Source organism: Parasteatoda tepidariorum, chromosome 3, assembly GCF_982258835.1.
Source record: "Parasteatoda tepidariorum strain Cologne lab strain chromosome 3, Ptep-v5.0, whole genome shotgun sequence".
Classification (NCBI taxonomy): domain Eukaryota; kingdom Metazoa; phylum Arthropoda; class Arachnida; order Araneae; family Theridiidae; genus Parasteatoda; species Parasteatoda tepidariorum.
This window is the reverse complement of record NC_141757.1, coordinates 50,196,953-50,216,857: the sequence shown is the minus strand read 5'-3', so window position 1 is coordinate 50,216,857 and position 19,905 is coordinate 50,196,953. Positions and strand designations below refer to the sequence as shown.

The window sequence follows — 19,905 nt, the reverse complement described above, 5'->3', positions numbered from 1 at the left end:
TCATTCAGGCCATTTCCTCCGTTTTGAGAGCGGACGATTCCTTCTCCACCTGTACTGGGATCGAGGCTACGCCATCCCCTGTCTTATCACCACCCCCAACAAGGCACTGCTTCCTCCACCTATAGAGTGAGAGGTTCCCGGTAGAAGAGGATTCGCGCACACCCGCTACTAGCACGCCCAAAAAGCCCGTGTGATCGCACGGGGCGAGGGCAGTTTCGTTTCTAGTAGCACTTCATTATATTTCGCCGGCCGTTACTTTTTACAGATTTTGCGAACGCTACGATTTCGATACGGAAAATAATGTTTGCTGAAATTTGCACGGTACTCCCAAAAGTAAACGGTTTTTATTCGCTAGAGTTCGTAAATGTTTTATTGAATGAGGCATAAAAAACGAAAAATTATTTAATATTTATATTCTTCAGATGTAAAACTGAAGATCGATTTTAGAAACGCTTCAGTTTTTTTCGTCTTGAAGGAATGCAATAAGTGTTTCTGTGTGCTATTTTCAAGTCAAATATATCGAATTTGTGACATATCACATCGAGTTTGTGTTCTTTAGCTATATAAGGATGTGATATTAGGTAGTTAAAAGAAATTCTAATCTATTTAAAAATATAGTGATGTCTGGAAATGATTATGATTCGTTCTGAAAGATGTAAAGCAAGAAAAATTTTAAAAAATCTAATACTATTCCAGTACATTTTTCTCTCTCTATCTTTTATTGGGAATTCAAATAACCTTGTTATTTGAATAAAATTCTTTAATTCTCTAATTTCAAATAAACTCTAATTGATCTCTCGAGCTTCAAAATCAAAGTACAAATTTTATTCGTACTGAATAAATGAATCATGCTATACATCGAGATGTTAATAATGGTTGATGTTTGCAATTATTTATTAAACCGTTATCTACTGAAGGTATAATACCGATATCACTTACATTAGCTTTAAATACTGGTGCTTATAGTGTGGTTAATACTACTTAAAGTAACTCGTGAAGACATATCACTTTGTTAGGAGAAAGAACTAGAACTGTATTAGGAGGAGAGAAAAGTAATTTCGTAAAAGTTTGGAACATACATTAGTCTCAGTGAAAGGCATCGACAATGCCTTGGTATCGAGGACCAAGTGGTTCTGCTCAAGATTTAATTGAATTACAAAAGGAGGAATCTGTTCCTGCTGCAGAAGTAAGCAAACTTCGAAGGGTTCTTACTTCACATGCAAAAAGAAGAAAGAAAAAATCAGCTCATCATGTTGGGGGATTTTGTCTCACATCGGTACTGAAAGAGCCGCTTTGCTTAGTGAACTCTGTTCCCCTCAATTTTGAATTTGGAAGGTAAGATATGCATTTAAACACACAATTCAAATTAATATTTAATGTTTACTGTAGTAATTTCAATTTTGTCTCACATCGGTACTGAAAGAGCCGCTTTGCTTAGTGAACTCTGTTCCCCTCAATTTTGAATTTGGAAGGTAAGATATGCATTTAAACACACAATTCAAATTAATATTTAATGTTTACTGTAGTACTTTCAATTTTGTCTCACATCGGTACTGAAGGAGCCGCTTTGCTTTGTGAACTCTGTTCCCCTCAATTTTGAATTTGGAAGGTAAGATATGCATTTAAACACACAATTGAAATTAATATTTAATGTTTACTGTAGTACTGAATAATTTAATTTAAAAAAAATTTCACTAGAAAATTGTAATTTGAACTGGAAAAATAAATTAAAAAAATCATGTCATTATTTTTTTGTAAACTTTTGCCTGTCTGCAAATTTAATTAATAATCAAAATGTCATGAAAATAAAAACAAAATTTAACACTGGAAATTTATATTTCGTTTTAAAGTGTTGCAAAAATTAAAAATTAGTTCTAACGACTTTCTTAAAAAAATTTTAGTACTAGAAGTTTTTCAAAAAATTAAAATGTGTAATAACCCGCAGCTATTTTAATGCAGAAAAAAAAATTATTTAATTTCTTACGAAGATCGCATTTTCTTCCAGGATGTGTTTTAAATATAAAAAATTCATTAAACTAACATTAGTGAACTTTTTTGGCGCTACCTTAAATTCAAATTAATATGGAGCGTTATTTTTTCATTTCTGAAACATTTTATTTTTGCATAAATTAAGTTATTCATCCAGAGCGAACATATAGATTTATTACAGATATATATTTGACTTATATAATACATTGAAGCAAAGTAATTTAACTTGGATCTAATTCTTATTACATTAAAAAATTATTATATTATTTATTGTATTTTCAATTGAATTTAGAATTTTTTGTTAATTTATTTTCATATTTATTGATGTAAGTAGCTTGTGTAATCCATTTTAACTCAAAATGTCACAAAATATAATAGAAATTTAGAAATTTTAATTTAGGAAAAGTATTTCATTTTTAATTCATTTTTTATTGTTTACGAAGAGGCTATTTTTGGTTATAAAACCCATTTATGAGAAAAAAAAATTATATTTTCGTTTTTTGTCTAAAATATCGCATTCAATCACAGTTATTTGCATTTGTAGTAATTTGAATTGAAGCTGATTTCATCAAATAAAAAGTAACGGAATATTTTTTTTCCAAGTTTATATTTCTAATAACGGTGCGCTACAGCAAATTTTTCTTTTGTTTTTCTCACTTATATATATATATATATATATATATATATATATATATATATATATATATATATATATATATATATATATATATATATATATATATTTATATAACTACTATATCTATAAAAATATCTATAAAAAATACGCATCTATATAGATATTTTAAACTATTTTTTTAATATTTTAAAAATAAAATTTACTACATTAAAGTTTTACAATTTTTAGATCTATTTTTAATACTTAAACTATGAAGGATAGAGTTTTTAATACTTACATTTTCAAGTAAAGAATAATAATTAGAATGTTTAAGAACCTCGTAACATTTTATTTTAGCTTAAATTTTAGTTCTACACATAGATCAAATATTTATATTAACTGCCAAAAATGTGTTGTAGAGAAAACTCTTTTAAAATAATAAAATTTACAAAAAGTAATTCAAAGTATGAAGTTATGTAGAATAAACATAACATTTTATATTAAGTATATCATTGAATGTAAGTAGATTATGTTAGTAGTAATAATTAAATGGTTAGCAACCCCAATAATAACTAAATTTATTTATTCAACTATTATAAACATTTTTGTTTGTTTTTAAAACAATATTTTTATCACAAATATTTAGACATTTGACATCATAACTAAACATTATATAATTGTATACTGCACGCGTATATATTTACATAGAGAACTCATTATCAAATTTCGGTATGAAACTTTGAAGATTTACAAAATTTGTTTTCTTCTACCTTCTGTATGCATTTCTTAAATGTTTGGTATTAGTAATTTTAATACATGGAATAGTAACTATAATGTGAAATTAGCACTGATTTGAAAGGGAATTATCAGTTACTATTTAGTATTAACATATAAACTATTTAGTACTAAAATATATAATCCTTACTAGTCAAGGTTGCTTGGCCAATTAAAAGAAAAGAATGAAACTACTTAAGTTTAACAAAAAATAAATCAGATTTTAGGAACCTTCCATGTATCTGGAAGCCCTTATATGAAATGGTTGGTAATCATTAAGATTTAGAAATGTTTACTTAGAGTGATATTTTTTTTTTGAAATTGTGCTGATTATTGAGATTCACCCTTAAAGTACAAATTGTTTATGTATGTGTATAATGTACGTTTTATTGTATTTCAAAAGTACATAAATTTCAATTAATTTATTGTAAAAAAAATTCTAATGTTTAAAAAGCAAACAACGATTAGATTCGAAAAATCAATGAAAAATTATTAATGTATTAACGTAAACAAAATGCTTCCTTGTTATATGCATCAAAATTACGAAAATGATTCGCCACGCAGTTAGTAATTTTAATCTAAGGATTTCTTATGTGTGCCTATAACTACAAACAAACATTTTTTTAAAGAAGAGTATGAATTAATTTTTATTTCTAAACAACAACAAAAAATCATTTTTTTGACAACAAATAGGAGAAATAAAATTTCTGATATAATTTATATTGCGAAAGGATTTTCAATTTCATTTATGTGAAACTCAATGAACTCAAGAAGACAAGAAGATGAAAGAATTCTTTGTCCAAAACTAAAATAAAAGATTATGTTTCTTTGAACAAAACACTCCAAATACATGATTTATGAAGTTAAAAAAAAGTAGATAGAGCTTTTCTTTTCCCAGAGGAGCTGAATATTTTCTTGACTTCAGACTCTCAATACAACCGTATAAATTCCAAAACTAAACAGATGTGTCATGCTTTCATCATAAATAGTTCCGCCCTCTCAGTTATTTTCCCAACTCTTAAATCATTTCTATTCCCAACAGACTCTGAAGTTTTTTGGACATAACACAAACCAATTTTTTGTCTATACTGAATCAGTAATATTTCAATTTATAACAAACACTGCACATATAGTTTGAAGACTCGAAAAAAATATTATTTTGAGAGAGTGACATTAAAGGAGAAAATTTATATAAGGTGAATAAAATCATTATTTTATATTCTTGAAAAAAAAAGGATTTCTATAAAATGTCAGCATTTTTTTCTTGAAATTAAATTAATAAAAAGCATAAAATAGTTTTACCCTCTCAGTTGTTTTTTTTCCTTTCAAAATCACTTCTATTCCCAACAGACTCTGGTGTTTTTTGGACATAACACAAAGCAATTTTTTGCCTATACTGAATCAGTAATATTTCAATTTATAACAGACACTGCAAATATAGAGTGAAGACTCGAAAAAAGTATTACTTTGAGAGAGTGACATTAAAGGACAAAATTTATATAAGGTGAATAAAATTATTATTTCGTGTTATTGAAGAAACAAATGAATTTCAATGAAATGTCAAAATTTTTTCAAGAAATTAAATTAATAACAATCATAAAACAGTTTTACCCCCTCAGTTGCTTTTTGCCATCAAAATCACTTCTATTCCCAACAGACTCTGGTGTTTTTGAACATAACACAAACCATTTATTTTTTTGCCTATACTGAATCACTAATATTTCAGTTTACAACATAAGATGGATATATAGTTTTAAACTTGAATGAATATTATTTTGAAAAAATGACATAAAAGGAAAAAAAAAATCTGGTAAGATGAAGAAAATGATTATTTTATATTACTGAAAAAACAAATGGATTAAGAAAAATAATTGTAATATTTTTTATTAAGTTTAATTAAGGACAACCATAAAATAAGATAACATAAATCTTTATAAAAGAAGATAATGTAAACATATCTTATTTTCTAAACTTTTGTCCATAACACAAACCAATATTTTGTCTATACTGATTCAGTAATATTTTAATGAAAAACAAACATTGCAAATATAATTTGCATACTTTTAAGTCTTGAACGAAAAAAAATAATAATAGAGAGAGAGATGGAACGGAAAACATTATTATATGAATAAAATAAAATGATTATTTTATATTGCTTGAAAAACAAATAAATTAAGAGAAAATATCAGCTAAATTTTTATGAAATTTAATTCATGACAATAGGTATGGTTTTTTCTCAGTTGTTTTAAAAACCTAAATTATATTTGTTCATAACAGACTCTGACCAAATTTTTGTTGATACTGAAACAATAGTTTCTAAATAGCACGGCAACAATATTTTGAAAACGTAAACAGAAAAGAATGTTTTCTTTTAAAATTCAAATGATGCAAAAGGAAGAAAAAAATGCTAAGGTAGAGAAATAATTATTTTATGTGGATTAAGAAAAAACAACAAAAAATACTAACAAAAAAATGGATGAAACAAATGGATTATGAAAAAATGTATAATAAATAATAAATGCAAAATAATAAAAAAAATACTTCTCAAATGTTTTTTTTTATATTTTAAACAAATTTACATTCCTTACACTATCTTTGATGATCAGTTACTTTCTCATCCCTTAAAAATCATTTCTGTGAACAGAGTTTAAAGTTTTGGATATACTACAAATCAATTTATTGTCTGCATTGAATCTGTAAAGTTTTAATTTATAATATACCCTGCGATCAGAATTTGAAAGTTTATTGGAAAACAAATGCTTTTCAGTAGTATATTATTTAATATTAAAATGCAAATAAATTCCTCATAAATTATGCTAAAAAGTAAAGCCACTGAGAGTATGCGACAAAGCTTTTCATCATAATTTCATCTGCCATGACGAACTGCACGGCCATAACGAATTGATTAAGAAAAATGTTACATATTTTTTCATTAAATTAAGTAAAAAGGTAGGCAGGGAAAATAACGGGCAGTCATATAAAAACCACATTTATCCATACTGGATTACTAATACCTCAATTTAAAGCAAATACTGCAAACATAGTTTTAAACACTTGAACAAATAATTTATTTGAGGATTTGAGGAGAAATTGAAGTTGAGGGAGGAAAAAGTAACTTTTACTTATACTGACATGTTATTAAAGTGTGTTTTGTACTAAGTGTTTTTAAAATATTAAATTATTTTTAAATAAAAATGCATGAAAAGATTATTAAAAAAGTTATTAATACAAATCTTATGTATCAATTAAACCACATAAGAATTACCGGCACCCCAAGTGCTGGTGCATTTTATCCTATTTTGATCGGGAAATTTTTGCAGTGTTTAACTTCAATAATGTTTCAGTGTTTAACTTCTGCTGTAATAAGATCTTTCATTCAAGCCAAACTAATTTATTTAATTGCATTGTTTAGCATAAACAACAGAATTCTGATTGAGATTTTTTGCTTACGAACATAACACCTTTTAAATTCAATCCGAACATCTGGAAGTATTTTGTTTTTGTATTTAAAATTTTGAATACAATGTTGTTTCACAGATGAATTGGACTTACATTTAAATAACTGATTGACATAGCTAAATGTTCTGCATAACATTAAACGTATTTTGTATAGTATGATTTGCAAACTTTTTTCCCATAATTTTCGTTCCTGAATAAAGTGCTAAACATTTCACTCACCTTTATTTCAAATGTCTGTTACCGTATATGTAAAAAAAAATCAGTTTTATTAGCATTTTTTACATTAGTATTTGTGTTTTTGCATAATTTGCATAAATCGAACGAAAATAGAGATGTGTAAAAACTAATGAGGGAAGATTTATGTGTGAAAATTTAACGATGGTAAGAAATTCCGGATAAAATTACGGTTACAAGAACTGGCACTCAGGGTGTGAGTATCGAGCGAGTAAATCTATTTTTACATATACAGTTATTTAAACAGTAATAATTACCGTAAAATTTCAAAATAAATCCAATTAGATAAATTTTACTGGAAAAACTACGGTGCAGTATTTTGTGGTAAAAATGTATTTCATGGCAAAAAAAGATTTTACTTCAAAAATGGATTTCACGTTAAAACGAAATTTACGTATGATGTTCCCACAGTGCCAGTTCCTTATATTGTAATTTGATATTAAATTTCTTACAGTGTAACGGCAGAAAAAATAATCAAAAATTTATTTCATAGTTAATCGCGTGATTTACAGATAGAGTTCTCTAATAGGATAAAAAAAAACATTTTTGATTCATATTTGTAATTGCATTGCAGCATAAATCAAATTCACTTTCATTTTTTTTCATTCGATGGAATAAATCAGTTTAAATATAATTATTGCGTCACTCAAATTTTTGGCAGCTATTCTATTAGATACGGCAATCGTAAATTCACTTTCAGTTTTACGCAAGTCATTGTAATTGTTCTGTTCGTTACACTGATTGCGTAGCTGTCAACATGCATTTATTAATTTCCTGGTGAGAATTCTATTGTTTTACGTGTAACTTCCGGATCATGGGCATGAATAAATGCATAAATTTCACTTCAAGAACTCTCAGTATCACAGTTATCTCAGTCTGCAAAGTCATGGACTTTGTTAAAGAAATAGATATAAATTTAAATTGCAGTTAAAATCAAAAACTTTATTTTTTTAAATAGGATTATGGAATTTGAAAACATATAAATATTGTTTATACATATTATTCTTACAGCTTTGTATGCTGAGAAGAAAAAGAGCACTATCATATGTGTATTAAAAAATAATCATTAATATTTTTTTTAAAAAAAGAGTTAATTTTAAATAACAATGTAAAATTTATAAACTATTTTCTTTTGAATCTATTAACTTCAATTATTATCTAATCTATATCGTCAATTATTCATTTTTTAAAATAATAAAACTTATGACATATTTTTTGTAGATATATTAAGAATAATATATATATATATATATATATATATATATATATATATATATATATATATATATATATATATATATATATATACACCGAAGAGCCTTTACATTATGACCACCCTCATTCTATAACAATGGTCTCGCCCTGGAACAATGTTTTCATGGGGCACATTAGGACCTATAATCCTCTTAGAACAATCCCGGACGTCTGTAAGCTACTTGAACATAGTTGCAGATCACCCATTCATGGCAACAGTTTTTCCTGCGGCGGATGGTATTTACCAACAGGATAATACACCATGTCATAAGGGTCGAATCGTCGAGGAACAGTCCAGTGACTTTCAAGTCATGTCTTGGCCCCCAAATTCACCTGACCTTAATCAAATAGAGCATTTGTGGTCCTACTTGGAAAACCAAATTCGTGCTGCCACGCTACCCCCTCGCTATGTGAGGGAATTGCAGGACAAGTTGGTGAGCGCTTGGTACCAGATACCTCAGACTACCTATCAGAACCTTGTGGAATCAATGCTACCGCTGGTGCTAGTAGTTTTGAGGGCTAAGGATGGTGCTACATGTTATTAGCAAGGTGGTCATAATGTAATGGCTCTTCGGTGTATAATATATATATATATATATATATATATATATATATATTCCCTTTTATATATTATATACCCCTTTTTCATATGTCTATTATTTTTCTTTGTTTTGTTCTTCGTTATGAACTTATATATATATATATATATATATATATATATATATATATATATATATATATATATATATATATATATATATATATATATATATATATATATATATATATATATATATATATATATATATATTATTCTTAATATATCTAATGAATAGATTTTGATTTTACTTTATTTTAACATGAAATATATACATATTTTACTTTAAAAATTATGTGCTTTAGCAAAGGAAATTATTATACGTCAAAACAGTGTTATTTTATTCAACGTCTGTACCGGATTTGTTCGCAGAATTATTGTCGTTAGATTTTAACAGAAAAATGTATTAAATTGCTGGGTAATTATTTATGTTATTACTTTGAAATTATTGGTTCATGAAATATTATTTTTTCAACTGAAATTGCACAGTATAAAACAGCATACAACTATAATGCGGTTCCATAAGTTTGGCAGGGGTTTGAAATATTTAAAAAAAAACACTAGCTAAATTGAAATTACAGAAAAAAACGCTACTATAGTAACAATTTTCAATGTTATTTTAATTGCTTGGAGTTAAACTTAACAATAATAGTTTCTGATACCTTCAAGCATTGGTTTTTAAGCATTAATGCAGTTTTCATTAAAAAAAATCTTCTAATTTTGAAAGGAATTTTAGTCACGAATTAATTTTGACAAAATTTCAGCTAATGCTCAAAATTGCTAATTATTATTCGTACTTGCATTAACGTAAGAAGAAAATAAGATAAAATTTGATTTTACATGCCACTGAGAATTTTATGTCTCATAAAGTACGAAGCTCATGTAAATTTAAAAATAGTACATATAAAATCTAAATATAGAAAATACCTATAATTAGAAAAGAAACAAAAATTAAATGTATTTCAGTTCAACATAGAATTTCAATTTTGCAATTAATTATTTACAGTTCTTAAAAAGATAAATATTTCAATAAATTCTTTTTTAATCTAGTTTGGTTATCTTATTGGCGAACGTTGTGTCTCTAAAGTTCTTACTACACAAATACTATTCTTAATATTTCCCTAAAATAATAAATAAATAATGATATTTAATTATAATTATGTCGCAATATCAATAATAATAACATTACTAAAACTACTAAAAATAAAGCTCCTGCAGCTGAGTAAAGATAGATAAGTCTCAAGCTTCCTTGAAATAACGTATTAGTAATTTGTTAGTGTAAGAATATTTGTCTACAAATATAAAATTGAATCACGTTAACATATATTTGATACATTTTTAAATGCTGCATAGTTACTGTTTCCTTTTTTAAAATACTTAAGAAATGAAACATACAGTAAATAAAAGTAGTAAATTGAAGTATTTGAGATATCTGCCAAAAATCACATAGCATTAAATAATATTCTTCAACACTGTATCAGAACAATCTGACGTTATCTATTTATTTAGATTCCAGCAGTTAAAGATTACCCCCCAAAAAAACTGAAATGTAAACTTCAATATTTTGCTCCAATGTTTCATCGATTCAAATCGTATTTCCCCCTGAAAGATTCTTATTCGTTATATATCGTTCCGTATATTTGCTCTTTGACATTCTTTATCTGTGATGTATTATAATGCGAATCTTCAACTGACAAAAACATGACCCGTCTGCTAAACTCCCAATACACGCAATCTTGATGCCATTGTTTCCACTGTATTTGCAACAATGAAAACATAGGGCTGGTGGAAACTCCTCCACTCTGCACCATTCATATTCTTCTATCTTTCTCCAGAATTTTTCTCCTTTTCAAGCTGAATCATTCTGTGATTCTCATTGCTCTTCGAAAGATGAAGTAGATATAATCCTTCCTCTTGCTCTTCCTTTTTCATCATCACGAAAAGCAGGGGGGATACGATCAATAGCAATTGCTGTTATGAAGTTTTGTTTATCCTGGTCTTTTCTGTCTTTTGAATGCTCATCCTCCCTACCTTTTCACCCTTGTTAACTTGATCGGCTGAGAGAAAATGTTCCCTTTCTACAGGTTCCACTTCCTGTATTTTACTTTTCAATAATAGTGGTAGTGAAGGCAGAATTTGAAGGAAATAAACTCCAGTTTCCGACAAAGAGAGGTCGTCTTTAATAGATTGCGAAAAGCTTTGTGGAAGGTTTCTTATTTAGTTAGATGCGTATTGTGAGTGGTAAACCTCATCTATTTACTTTTACGCTTAAATTGTCCAAATACTGTGCTATAGAAATGATTCTGGTATCATTTTAGAAGAAATATAATAAATGTTTTTGATATCTTATTTCATACTGTAATTATAGACTTGCCGTCTTATAAAAAGATCTTATAAACTATGAAGTTGTTTTAAACCAATTTAATCCAAAACCAAAACTAAGATTTCACAGAGTTATTTTGTCTTGCAATGAGACATATTTTTTTTAAAATATCATTCTTTCTCCGATATTGAAATTCATCTTTCAGTGATTAGTTGAAGATTAAAAATAATGATATCAGGTATATTTTGTTTTAAAATGTGTCAATAACTAATTTCTTGTATTTTACTTTTTAATAACAATGGTAGTGAAGACAGAATTTGAAAGAAATAAAATCTAGTTTCTGACAGAGTTCGTCTTTAATAAACTAATAAAAGCTTTGCTAATTGTTTCTTATTTACTTAGATGAGCATTATGTGTGGTAAACCTCCTCTATTTACTTTTACGCTTAAAATGTCCAAAAACAGTGCTATAGAAAATGTTTCGGTATTCTTTTAAGAGAAATATAATGAATGTTTTTGATATATAAATGTTTATATATCGAAATATATAACTGTTTTGACACTTGTATTTACAGACTTACTGCTTTATATAATATATATATATATATAATATATATATATATATATATATATATATATATATATATATATATATATATATATATATATATATACATATATATATATATATATATATATATATATATATATATATATACATATATATATATATATATATATATATATATATATATACATATATATATATATATATATATTATAAAACATAATGATAAATTAGTAAAAAAACATGCGTTTTCTAATATCTTTCTAAACTTATTTATACAGCATCACTCGCATTATTTTTAGTTCTAGATTTTTGTAATTATAGCTTATTATCATTGTAATCGAAGCATCATTAATGTGACATTTTAATAGAATTATACCGGTTATTCCAGATTTTATTTTTTATTAAATTGGCTTATGATACTTGATATATTTTCAAAGAAATTTTAAATTAGTTTAACAGTTTATTCATTAAAATTCTACTCATTCTTACTTTCCATTCAAATTTAACAATAAAACTATGAGACATTAATTGAACAATAGTAAATCCTTTTTATCTTTCTTTGTGTAATAATTCAAAAAGAAGTATATTCCATCAGCTTTCAAACTTCATCTTTCGCTGAAAAAATAATATGCAAACATCTCTGTATGTAATTACTTGAAATTTTTATAATCGAAAAAGTGTTTTTTTTTATTGTTTCTATTTTCAATGTAACCTAAAACTATTTAACCATTTTTTTAAATAAAAATATGAATTTTAACTTGTAAATTTAATTTATGTTTACATTATTTATTGCTTATATTTCCATTGTTATTTTATTGTTTACATTTTCAATGTAATCTAACACTATTTAACCAGTTTATTAAATGAAACTATGAATTTTAACTTCTAAATTTAATTTATGTTTACATTATTTATTGTTTACATTTTCAGTGTTATTTTATTGTTTATATTTTCAATGTAATCTGAAACTATTTAACCAGTTTATTAAATGAAACTATAAATTGTAACTTCTAAATTTAATTTATACAAATTTTTTTAAGTTCAAAACTAGCGATAAATTTAGTAAACATGAGTGTTGCAATTATAAATTATTTATTCTCAGTACAATAAAAGCAAATATTCTTGTTCTGCTCTGTTGCAAAGAGGAAATATATTCCATCCGCATTCAAGCCCAATCTTACGCTTACAAAAAAAGAAACGTATCTGGTAATAAAGGGAATCTTTTTTACTCTAACGGATAATGGATTCCCCTTTCTGACACTATCTAGCTATCCGCTTTTCTTATATACGGATAATACTTATGAGAAATATGTTTTCTCCGTCAGAAAAGTCGAAGCCTCGAAGAATTCAAGAAGAATACAATCGTCACCTAAAGGCGTAAAGAGTTTTATCGGTTATCCTATCTTTCGGGGATTTTAGGAAAACGTTATTCCAAATATTTATCTTCATGATGAAAGCATCTGTAAAATAAAAAGAAAGAAATAAACTCAAAAAGATCCCTTGTAGCTAGAGAAAATAACAGGGATCGAGCTATTAAGCTTTGCGTGTAACCGAAAAGAAATATTTGAGAATTTATTATTTATATTACTATTATTGGACCATAAAACAGACAGTATGAAACTAAATATATAAATAACAAGACATGCATGGAAGTTTCGCATAAAATTGACAAGTAAAATCAATGCATTTCTGGGGTTTTTAGTAACATGTTGTATCAAATATTTATCTTCATAAAAAAAGCATGCGTAAAATAAAATTGAAAAAATGTACTCAAAAAGATACCTTGAAGCTTAAGAAAATAACAGGGATTGAGTTATTATGTTTTGCATGAAAGGAAGAATTTTAGAGTTTATTATTTACTTAACAATTATTGAATTTTAGAAGTAGCAGTAAAAACTAATTATACAAATAATTAGATATGTATGGAAGTTAATATATGAAATTGACTATAAAAAATGACGGAATTTCGGAGATTACAGTAACATGCCGTACCAAATATTTATTTTCAAGAAGAAAGCATCTGCAAAATAAAATAAAAAAAATAAATGAACTCAAAAAGTTCTCTTATAGCCAAAGGAAATAACAGGGATCGAAATATTAAACTTTGTGTGAAACTGAAAGAAAATATTTGATAATTTTTTGTCATTTATTTTTCTATTATTAGATCATTGAACAGTCAGTATAAAACTAAATCAGAATAACTAGACTTGTATGGAAGAAAAAGCAGGAGTATAATAAATAATGCAACATGTGAATTCATAAAATACTTACTACAAATGCTTACTTATAATACAACTACATGTTTTCATGATGATCTGCATTGTTCCGAGGCTACTACTTTGTAGTAAACTGTTTTGGGTGCGTTGATGTTTTTTTTCTTGCTTTTATCTAGATGCACAAAAATGATACATTTTACACCGCATAAAATTTCAATTAACGATTTAAAAATTATAGGGACTATGTTAAAGAAAAACTAAATATAATTTAAAAAAATTTGAATAAGTGACGGGACATTGCTGTATACTAAGAAGATTGAGTCGGCCTCTTCCTTTTTTAAGACGACTATAACATCACTGTAGAAATTTTAATAATAATATAAAAAATAATATATATATATATATATATATATATATATATATATATATATATATATATATATATATATATTCCGGTTTTTTAAATAAAATTTCATCTTTTTTATTTTATTTTTTTATTTATTTTTTTATTTTTATTTTATTTTTTTTATTTTTAATAAACTGTCGTTTGTTATTTTTTTACTTATTATTCCCCCCCTTTTTTTTCATATGTCTATAATTTTTCTTTGTTTTATTCTTCATTTTGAACTTATATATATATATATCATCTGCATGATTCATCTGCAGTCCTGTATGTCCCATTGCGGGCTTGCCCAGAGTTTTTTTTCAATACTACACTGCTCTCCGAGGTTACTAAGGGCAACCACCCTCCGGAGTACTTGAAGCAATTGGCTTTGGAGATAATAAGCCCTGTCCCTGCCGACGATCTTAAGATCTACACGGAAGGTAGCGGTGACGATCAACACCACGCCGGCAGTGGAATTTACACTATATATCCTGCTGAAGTTAACGAATCAAGATCACCAAGAAACCCAGATTTCTGTTCAGTGTTTCGCAGTGAACTTATTGCTATTCAAACAGGTCAGGAAAATATCAGGACTAGAGCCACTTTTGGGAATGTCTGGATCTTCACGGACAGTCGTAGCTGTATTCAGCACCTAAGCAATTATGAGAGAGTAACAGACCGGGCTGGGGTCTCTATACTTCGCTTATTAAATGCCCTCTCAGTCTCCCATGACATCCATATTCAGTGGATACCCTCGCACGTGGGACTTTTTGGCAACGAATGTGCTGATCAGTTGGCAAAAGAAGGTACTTCCCTCCCAGCCTCTCCAAACACGGCCCTCACTTACTCTGAATTATTTTCTATCCGCAAATCTAAAGTTAATAAAGCTTGGATTGTTCCACCGGATCACAATCGGTATCCCCGCAAGCGTCCTAGAGGAGCCCTTGACTTTCAGGGCACACGTGCCGACCAAACCGCTACCTGTAGATTTGTTAGTGGGCATACTAAGAGCCTCACTTTCAGTGGACAAATTAAACTTTTTCCATCTTGTAAAAAGTGCAACTCCAGCGAGGCTAGTCCTCACCATCTACTTGATTGCCTGTATTTCACCATGGAAGAGGTTCTTGAGAGACCTCTCCTTTTCCTCGATTTTTTGAAGATTCACGCCCTCATGGATCTTGTATAGCTCCGCTATCCCAGCTGGGATCGGAAAAAGCAACAACAACATATATATAAAATGAAGATAAAACGAAGAAAAATTATAGACATATGAAAAAAAGGGAGGGGGAATAATAATTAAAAAAATAACAAACATCTGATTTAAAAAAAAGAGGATGAAATCTTATTTAAAAAACCGGAAGAAAAAGATATAATCTTTTCATCAGCCCACACGATTATATCCGTTAAAAAGAGTGCTTTCTGATATTGTATCAATATAGCCAAAGCAAAATATATTAATACAATAGTGTGAGGAGCACTCAAAAAAATTTTTTACAAAAATTACAACAAATAAAATAGAGCACAATGAGGAAAAATAACACGTAAAAACAGAAAATAAAATAAAAGAAAAAGAAAAAACATTATGAAACAGACACTATAAAGCGAGTAGCGAAATCAGATGTACTTACATGAGCTTGAAATTTTTCAAGAACGATTTAAAAATGTTTTCGCAACAAGATTGCCAGATTACAAAATATGAAAACAAAAGCGCAAATTGAGTGTAACTGGAGGGTTTTGAAGTGCCGTTCTTACTGCATTGCTGAAGTGATTTGTTATTCATTGATTTGTTAGTTACCAAGGATGGGCCCGAAATGGATGTGCGCATGGTAATATTATAGTGGATAATTTAAAAAATGTTGACCATAAATAGTTTTAGGAAATCGATGTTTATTTAAGAAAAAATATAAAATGGAAAAGAGAAACATAAATTGCCTGTTTTGCAAATAATTTTAGCCACGGATTTGCCCGAAATGAAATTGTACATGGATAAATTATATAAATTATCAAGGAAAAAAAATTTTAATGGATAATTTTAACACGGATTTGCCCGAAATGGATTTGCACACGGAAAAATTATATAGATTAACAAAAAAATTATTTAGTAAATAATTTTGGCAATGGATTTACCCGAAATGGATTTGCACGTGGGAAAATTATAAAAATTATAAAAAAAATGTTTAGTAAATATATCCACAAAAATATACGATTAATTCAATGATTTTATATAAAATTTTATTATTTTAGTAGGGTATCCATTATTTTTAATCAAATTTTGAAACAGTTTATCGATTTGTTTTTTAGATAAATAAATATTACTATATTACTATATATATTTTATATACATATATATGTGAGTATATATATATGTGTATGCATATATATATATATATATATATATATATATATATAATAAAAAAATAAAAACAAGAAAACACGAAGAAAGTTAAAAAAAATAATACTCACACTATTGTATTAATATATTTTGCTTTGGCTTTATTGATACAATATCAGAAAGCACTCTGTTTTGCAGATATAATCGTGTGGGCTGAAGAAAAGATTATATCTTTTTTTTCCGGTTTTTTAAATAAAATTTAATCTTTTTTTTTTTCTTTCTAAACTGTTGTTTGTTATTTTTTTACTTATTTCCCCCCCCCCTTTTTTTTCATATGTCTATTATTTTTCTTTGTTTTATTCTTCATTTTGAACTAATATCATTTTCATTTTGAACTTATTCATTTTGAATATATATATATATATATATATATATATATATATATATATATATATATATATATATATATATATATATATATATATATATATATATATATATATATATATATATATATATATATATATATATATGTACAATCTATTTCTAGAAGAAAATGCAAAACATGCAAAAGTGATGGGCCTTAAACGTGGTTGCTTCACAATATCAGAAGCAAAGCTAATTAGAGAATTAAAAGTACAGAATTTTTAGAGATATTAGCTTTTATTGAAAGGAATAAATTCTCAAAATCGAAACTAGTCTTAGGGTTGCCAATGAAAGTTAGAAATTTTGGAAACAAAAAGTAAAATTAAGGCAGGAAGAAAATATATCAACATCGGGAGGGAATTAAATTAACTAATCAGAAGAAGGTAAAAAAACTTAGCACACTGACTAGCCGGAAAAGAACTATTCTATCTACTGTAATAAGTTATTTCAAACTTCTTTTTTCGATAAGCAAGTCTTGTTTTCAGTTGTTATTTCTGCACGCTTTTAATTTATTTCAGAAGTGAAATAAATATCATTACTGAACTATCATTTTTATTGAATTCTATATTTACATTATAAAGTCTGTACTGTAAATAAATATATATTTAATTACTCTATTATTTTAGTAATTGAAAGAAATAGGATCATAAATAAAAGATCTTCCGGCTAGAAACTACCTCGCAACTCAAAGCTTCTCAGATTGATATTCTAACTTGTCGATAATTTATATCATTGTTTCCTGCTTCTTAGGAAATGCTTAAATTTTACCTAATGATGTGACGTGTGAGAAAGAGTTATAGTTATTTATATATGTGCGGTGCTTGCTATTTATTTTAACTTAAATGTCTAAGTAGGCAATTTGTAGGAAGACTGAAGAGCTCTGGTTATAGACTTCTGAAAATGTTTTTTTTTTCCTGACAATTGCATGATATAAATAATGATGTTTACTGAAAAGTTTTAAAATACTTATTAAAGATATATGCTGAAACACTTTTAGGTAGTTTACATTGCAGATTGTACAAGTTCTTAACATTATTAAAGTTAGAAATATTATTTTTGGAATCTTGTTTCATAAATTCTAAGCTAACTAAATATAAATAAATAGAGAAAGAATAGAAAAAAAATATTTTTTAACATTTTCCAATCACTATTTAATATTCCAATTTCTAATCAATTATATAATTGGTAACTTATAAGATGAAATATTTCGTTACTTAAAGTATATAATTATGAAGAGTTTCAAAGTCCCCATTTTGAAATGTGTTGAACGAAAGTTTTTAAACTCCAGTAAACAAGTTAATTTAGCTTCTAATATTTATAATTAATTTATAGTTAATTTTTAGTTAAATATTATAATTACTTATATTATGATTAGTTATTACTATAAATTATTATACTAACTATACAGTTATAATAATTAATTTATAGTTAATTATTATGATTATTTATTATTATAAGCTAATTATAATAACTATAATTTAGTTATAGTTATGATAATTAATATATAGTTAATTCAGCTTTGTAGTAAGTCTAATTATATCTAAACTTAATGTTTAAATTATCTGCGAAATGAAAGTGATGCAGTACACGATACAGCAAATTTTCGGTTGTAAAAATTAATTCAAAATTTCATTACAAATGCGTTTGAAACTGGATTCGACTTAAGTCAACTTAGAAACTTAATTAAAATCACTAATCTTAATCCATTGAATTAACAAAAGGAGTACTTTCAGTTTCTCTTTGATCTTATTGCATCGTCTTTTTGATTGTATCATGGAAATTCACGTTTGGTAGACTTCAAGACAGCTGCATTTTTGACACATATCAGCGAGGAATTTTTATGAATATCGTATAATCATTAATGGTCATTGTTAAAAACTTTTATTAAACTGGTTTTCAATTTTGCGCAATTTTCGCATTTTGCATACATAAAATTTCATATAATTTTCTAATTTTAAACGCATACTTTATTTTTCATACGCAATTTTATATAATAAATTATTACTTATAATAAATTATTACTTATATTAAATTTTACAGTTTTCGTATACTGAATTTTACAAAATATATTCTTCTTCTTCTCTTTGGCACGACAGCCCAGGATGGGCCTTGGCCTTCTCAACAAGCCTATGCCAAGACATTCTTCCGGGTGTATAAGTTTGCTTTCACAACCACAAGAAGTTATAATGGATAAAGTATCTTGCTACTGTACATTTATCAGCTATAAAACTAACCTAACTGGACAAAGTCCTGGATCTGCATAAAATATTATTATTGAACTTTAATTAATTTAATTTACGAGATTATATTAATCTTAGGATAGACTTTTTTCCCATCACATTCTTCATGCAGAAAAAAATTCTTGTAAAATTACTATACTGTATAATAATAGCATTTCAGAAAGAAAAAAAACTTTTTTGCTGATTAAACCAAAATGCATGGTATTTAAATAGTTTATTTAGTAATTTTTCTGATCTTATGGTAATGGTTCTCCAGAAATTCTGGCTCTCTAAATTATGGTTTTAATTGCCATGCACTTTGTAAATTTTATTGAATGAATGATTTTCATGTAATACTTTGAGGTATCATGATTAAATAACCGAATATTACAACATTTACCAAATTTTACGGCGTATTATAAAACCATATTTTATTAAGTGCACTTACTTGAAACTTGCACTTTTGCGTTATAACTGTTATTCTCTAGATTATCATTGATTCATTATCTT

The 19,905-nt window shown here is 26.7% G+C and overlaps 2 protein-coding genes and 1 long non-coding RNA gene across 5 annotated transcripts in view; all 3 read left to right on the top strand.

The window, feature by feature from the left end:
* Positions 1 to 19,905, top strand: part of LOC107436145 (GTPase-activating Rap/Ran-GAP domain-like protein 3) — a 607,350-nt gene that overhangs the window by 302,894 nt on the left and 284,551 nt on the right. The gene's annotated exons all lie outside the window — the stretch shown is intronic.
* On the top strand, positions 42 to 1,868 carry LOC147813792 (uncharacterized). The gene is made up of 2 exons (XR_015432542.1): positions 42 to 1,525; positions 1,664 to 1,868. It is a non-coding gene; the product is annotated as an uncharacterized LOC147813792 (long non-coding RNA).
* LOC147813791 (uncharacterized) lies at positions 14,663 to 16,693 on the top strand (the record flags this gene model as incomplete). The annotated part of the gene is made up of 1 exon (XM_087158500.1): positions 14,663 to 16,693. A coding segment is annotated over one exon (942 nt), but the record flags the coding sequence as incomplete, so codon positions are not given.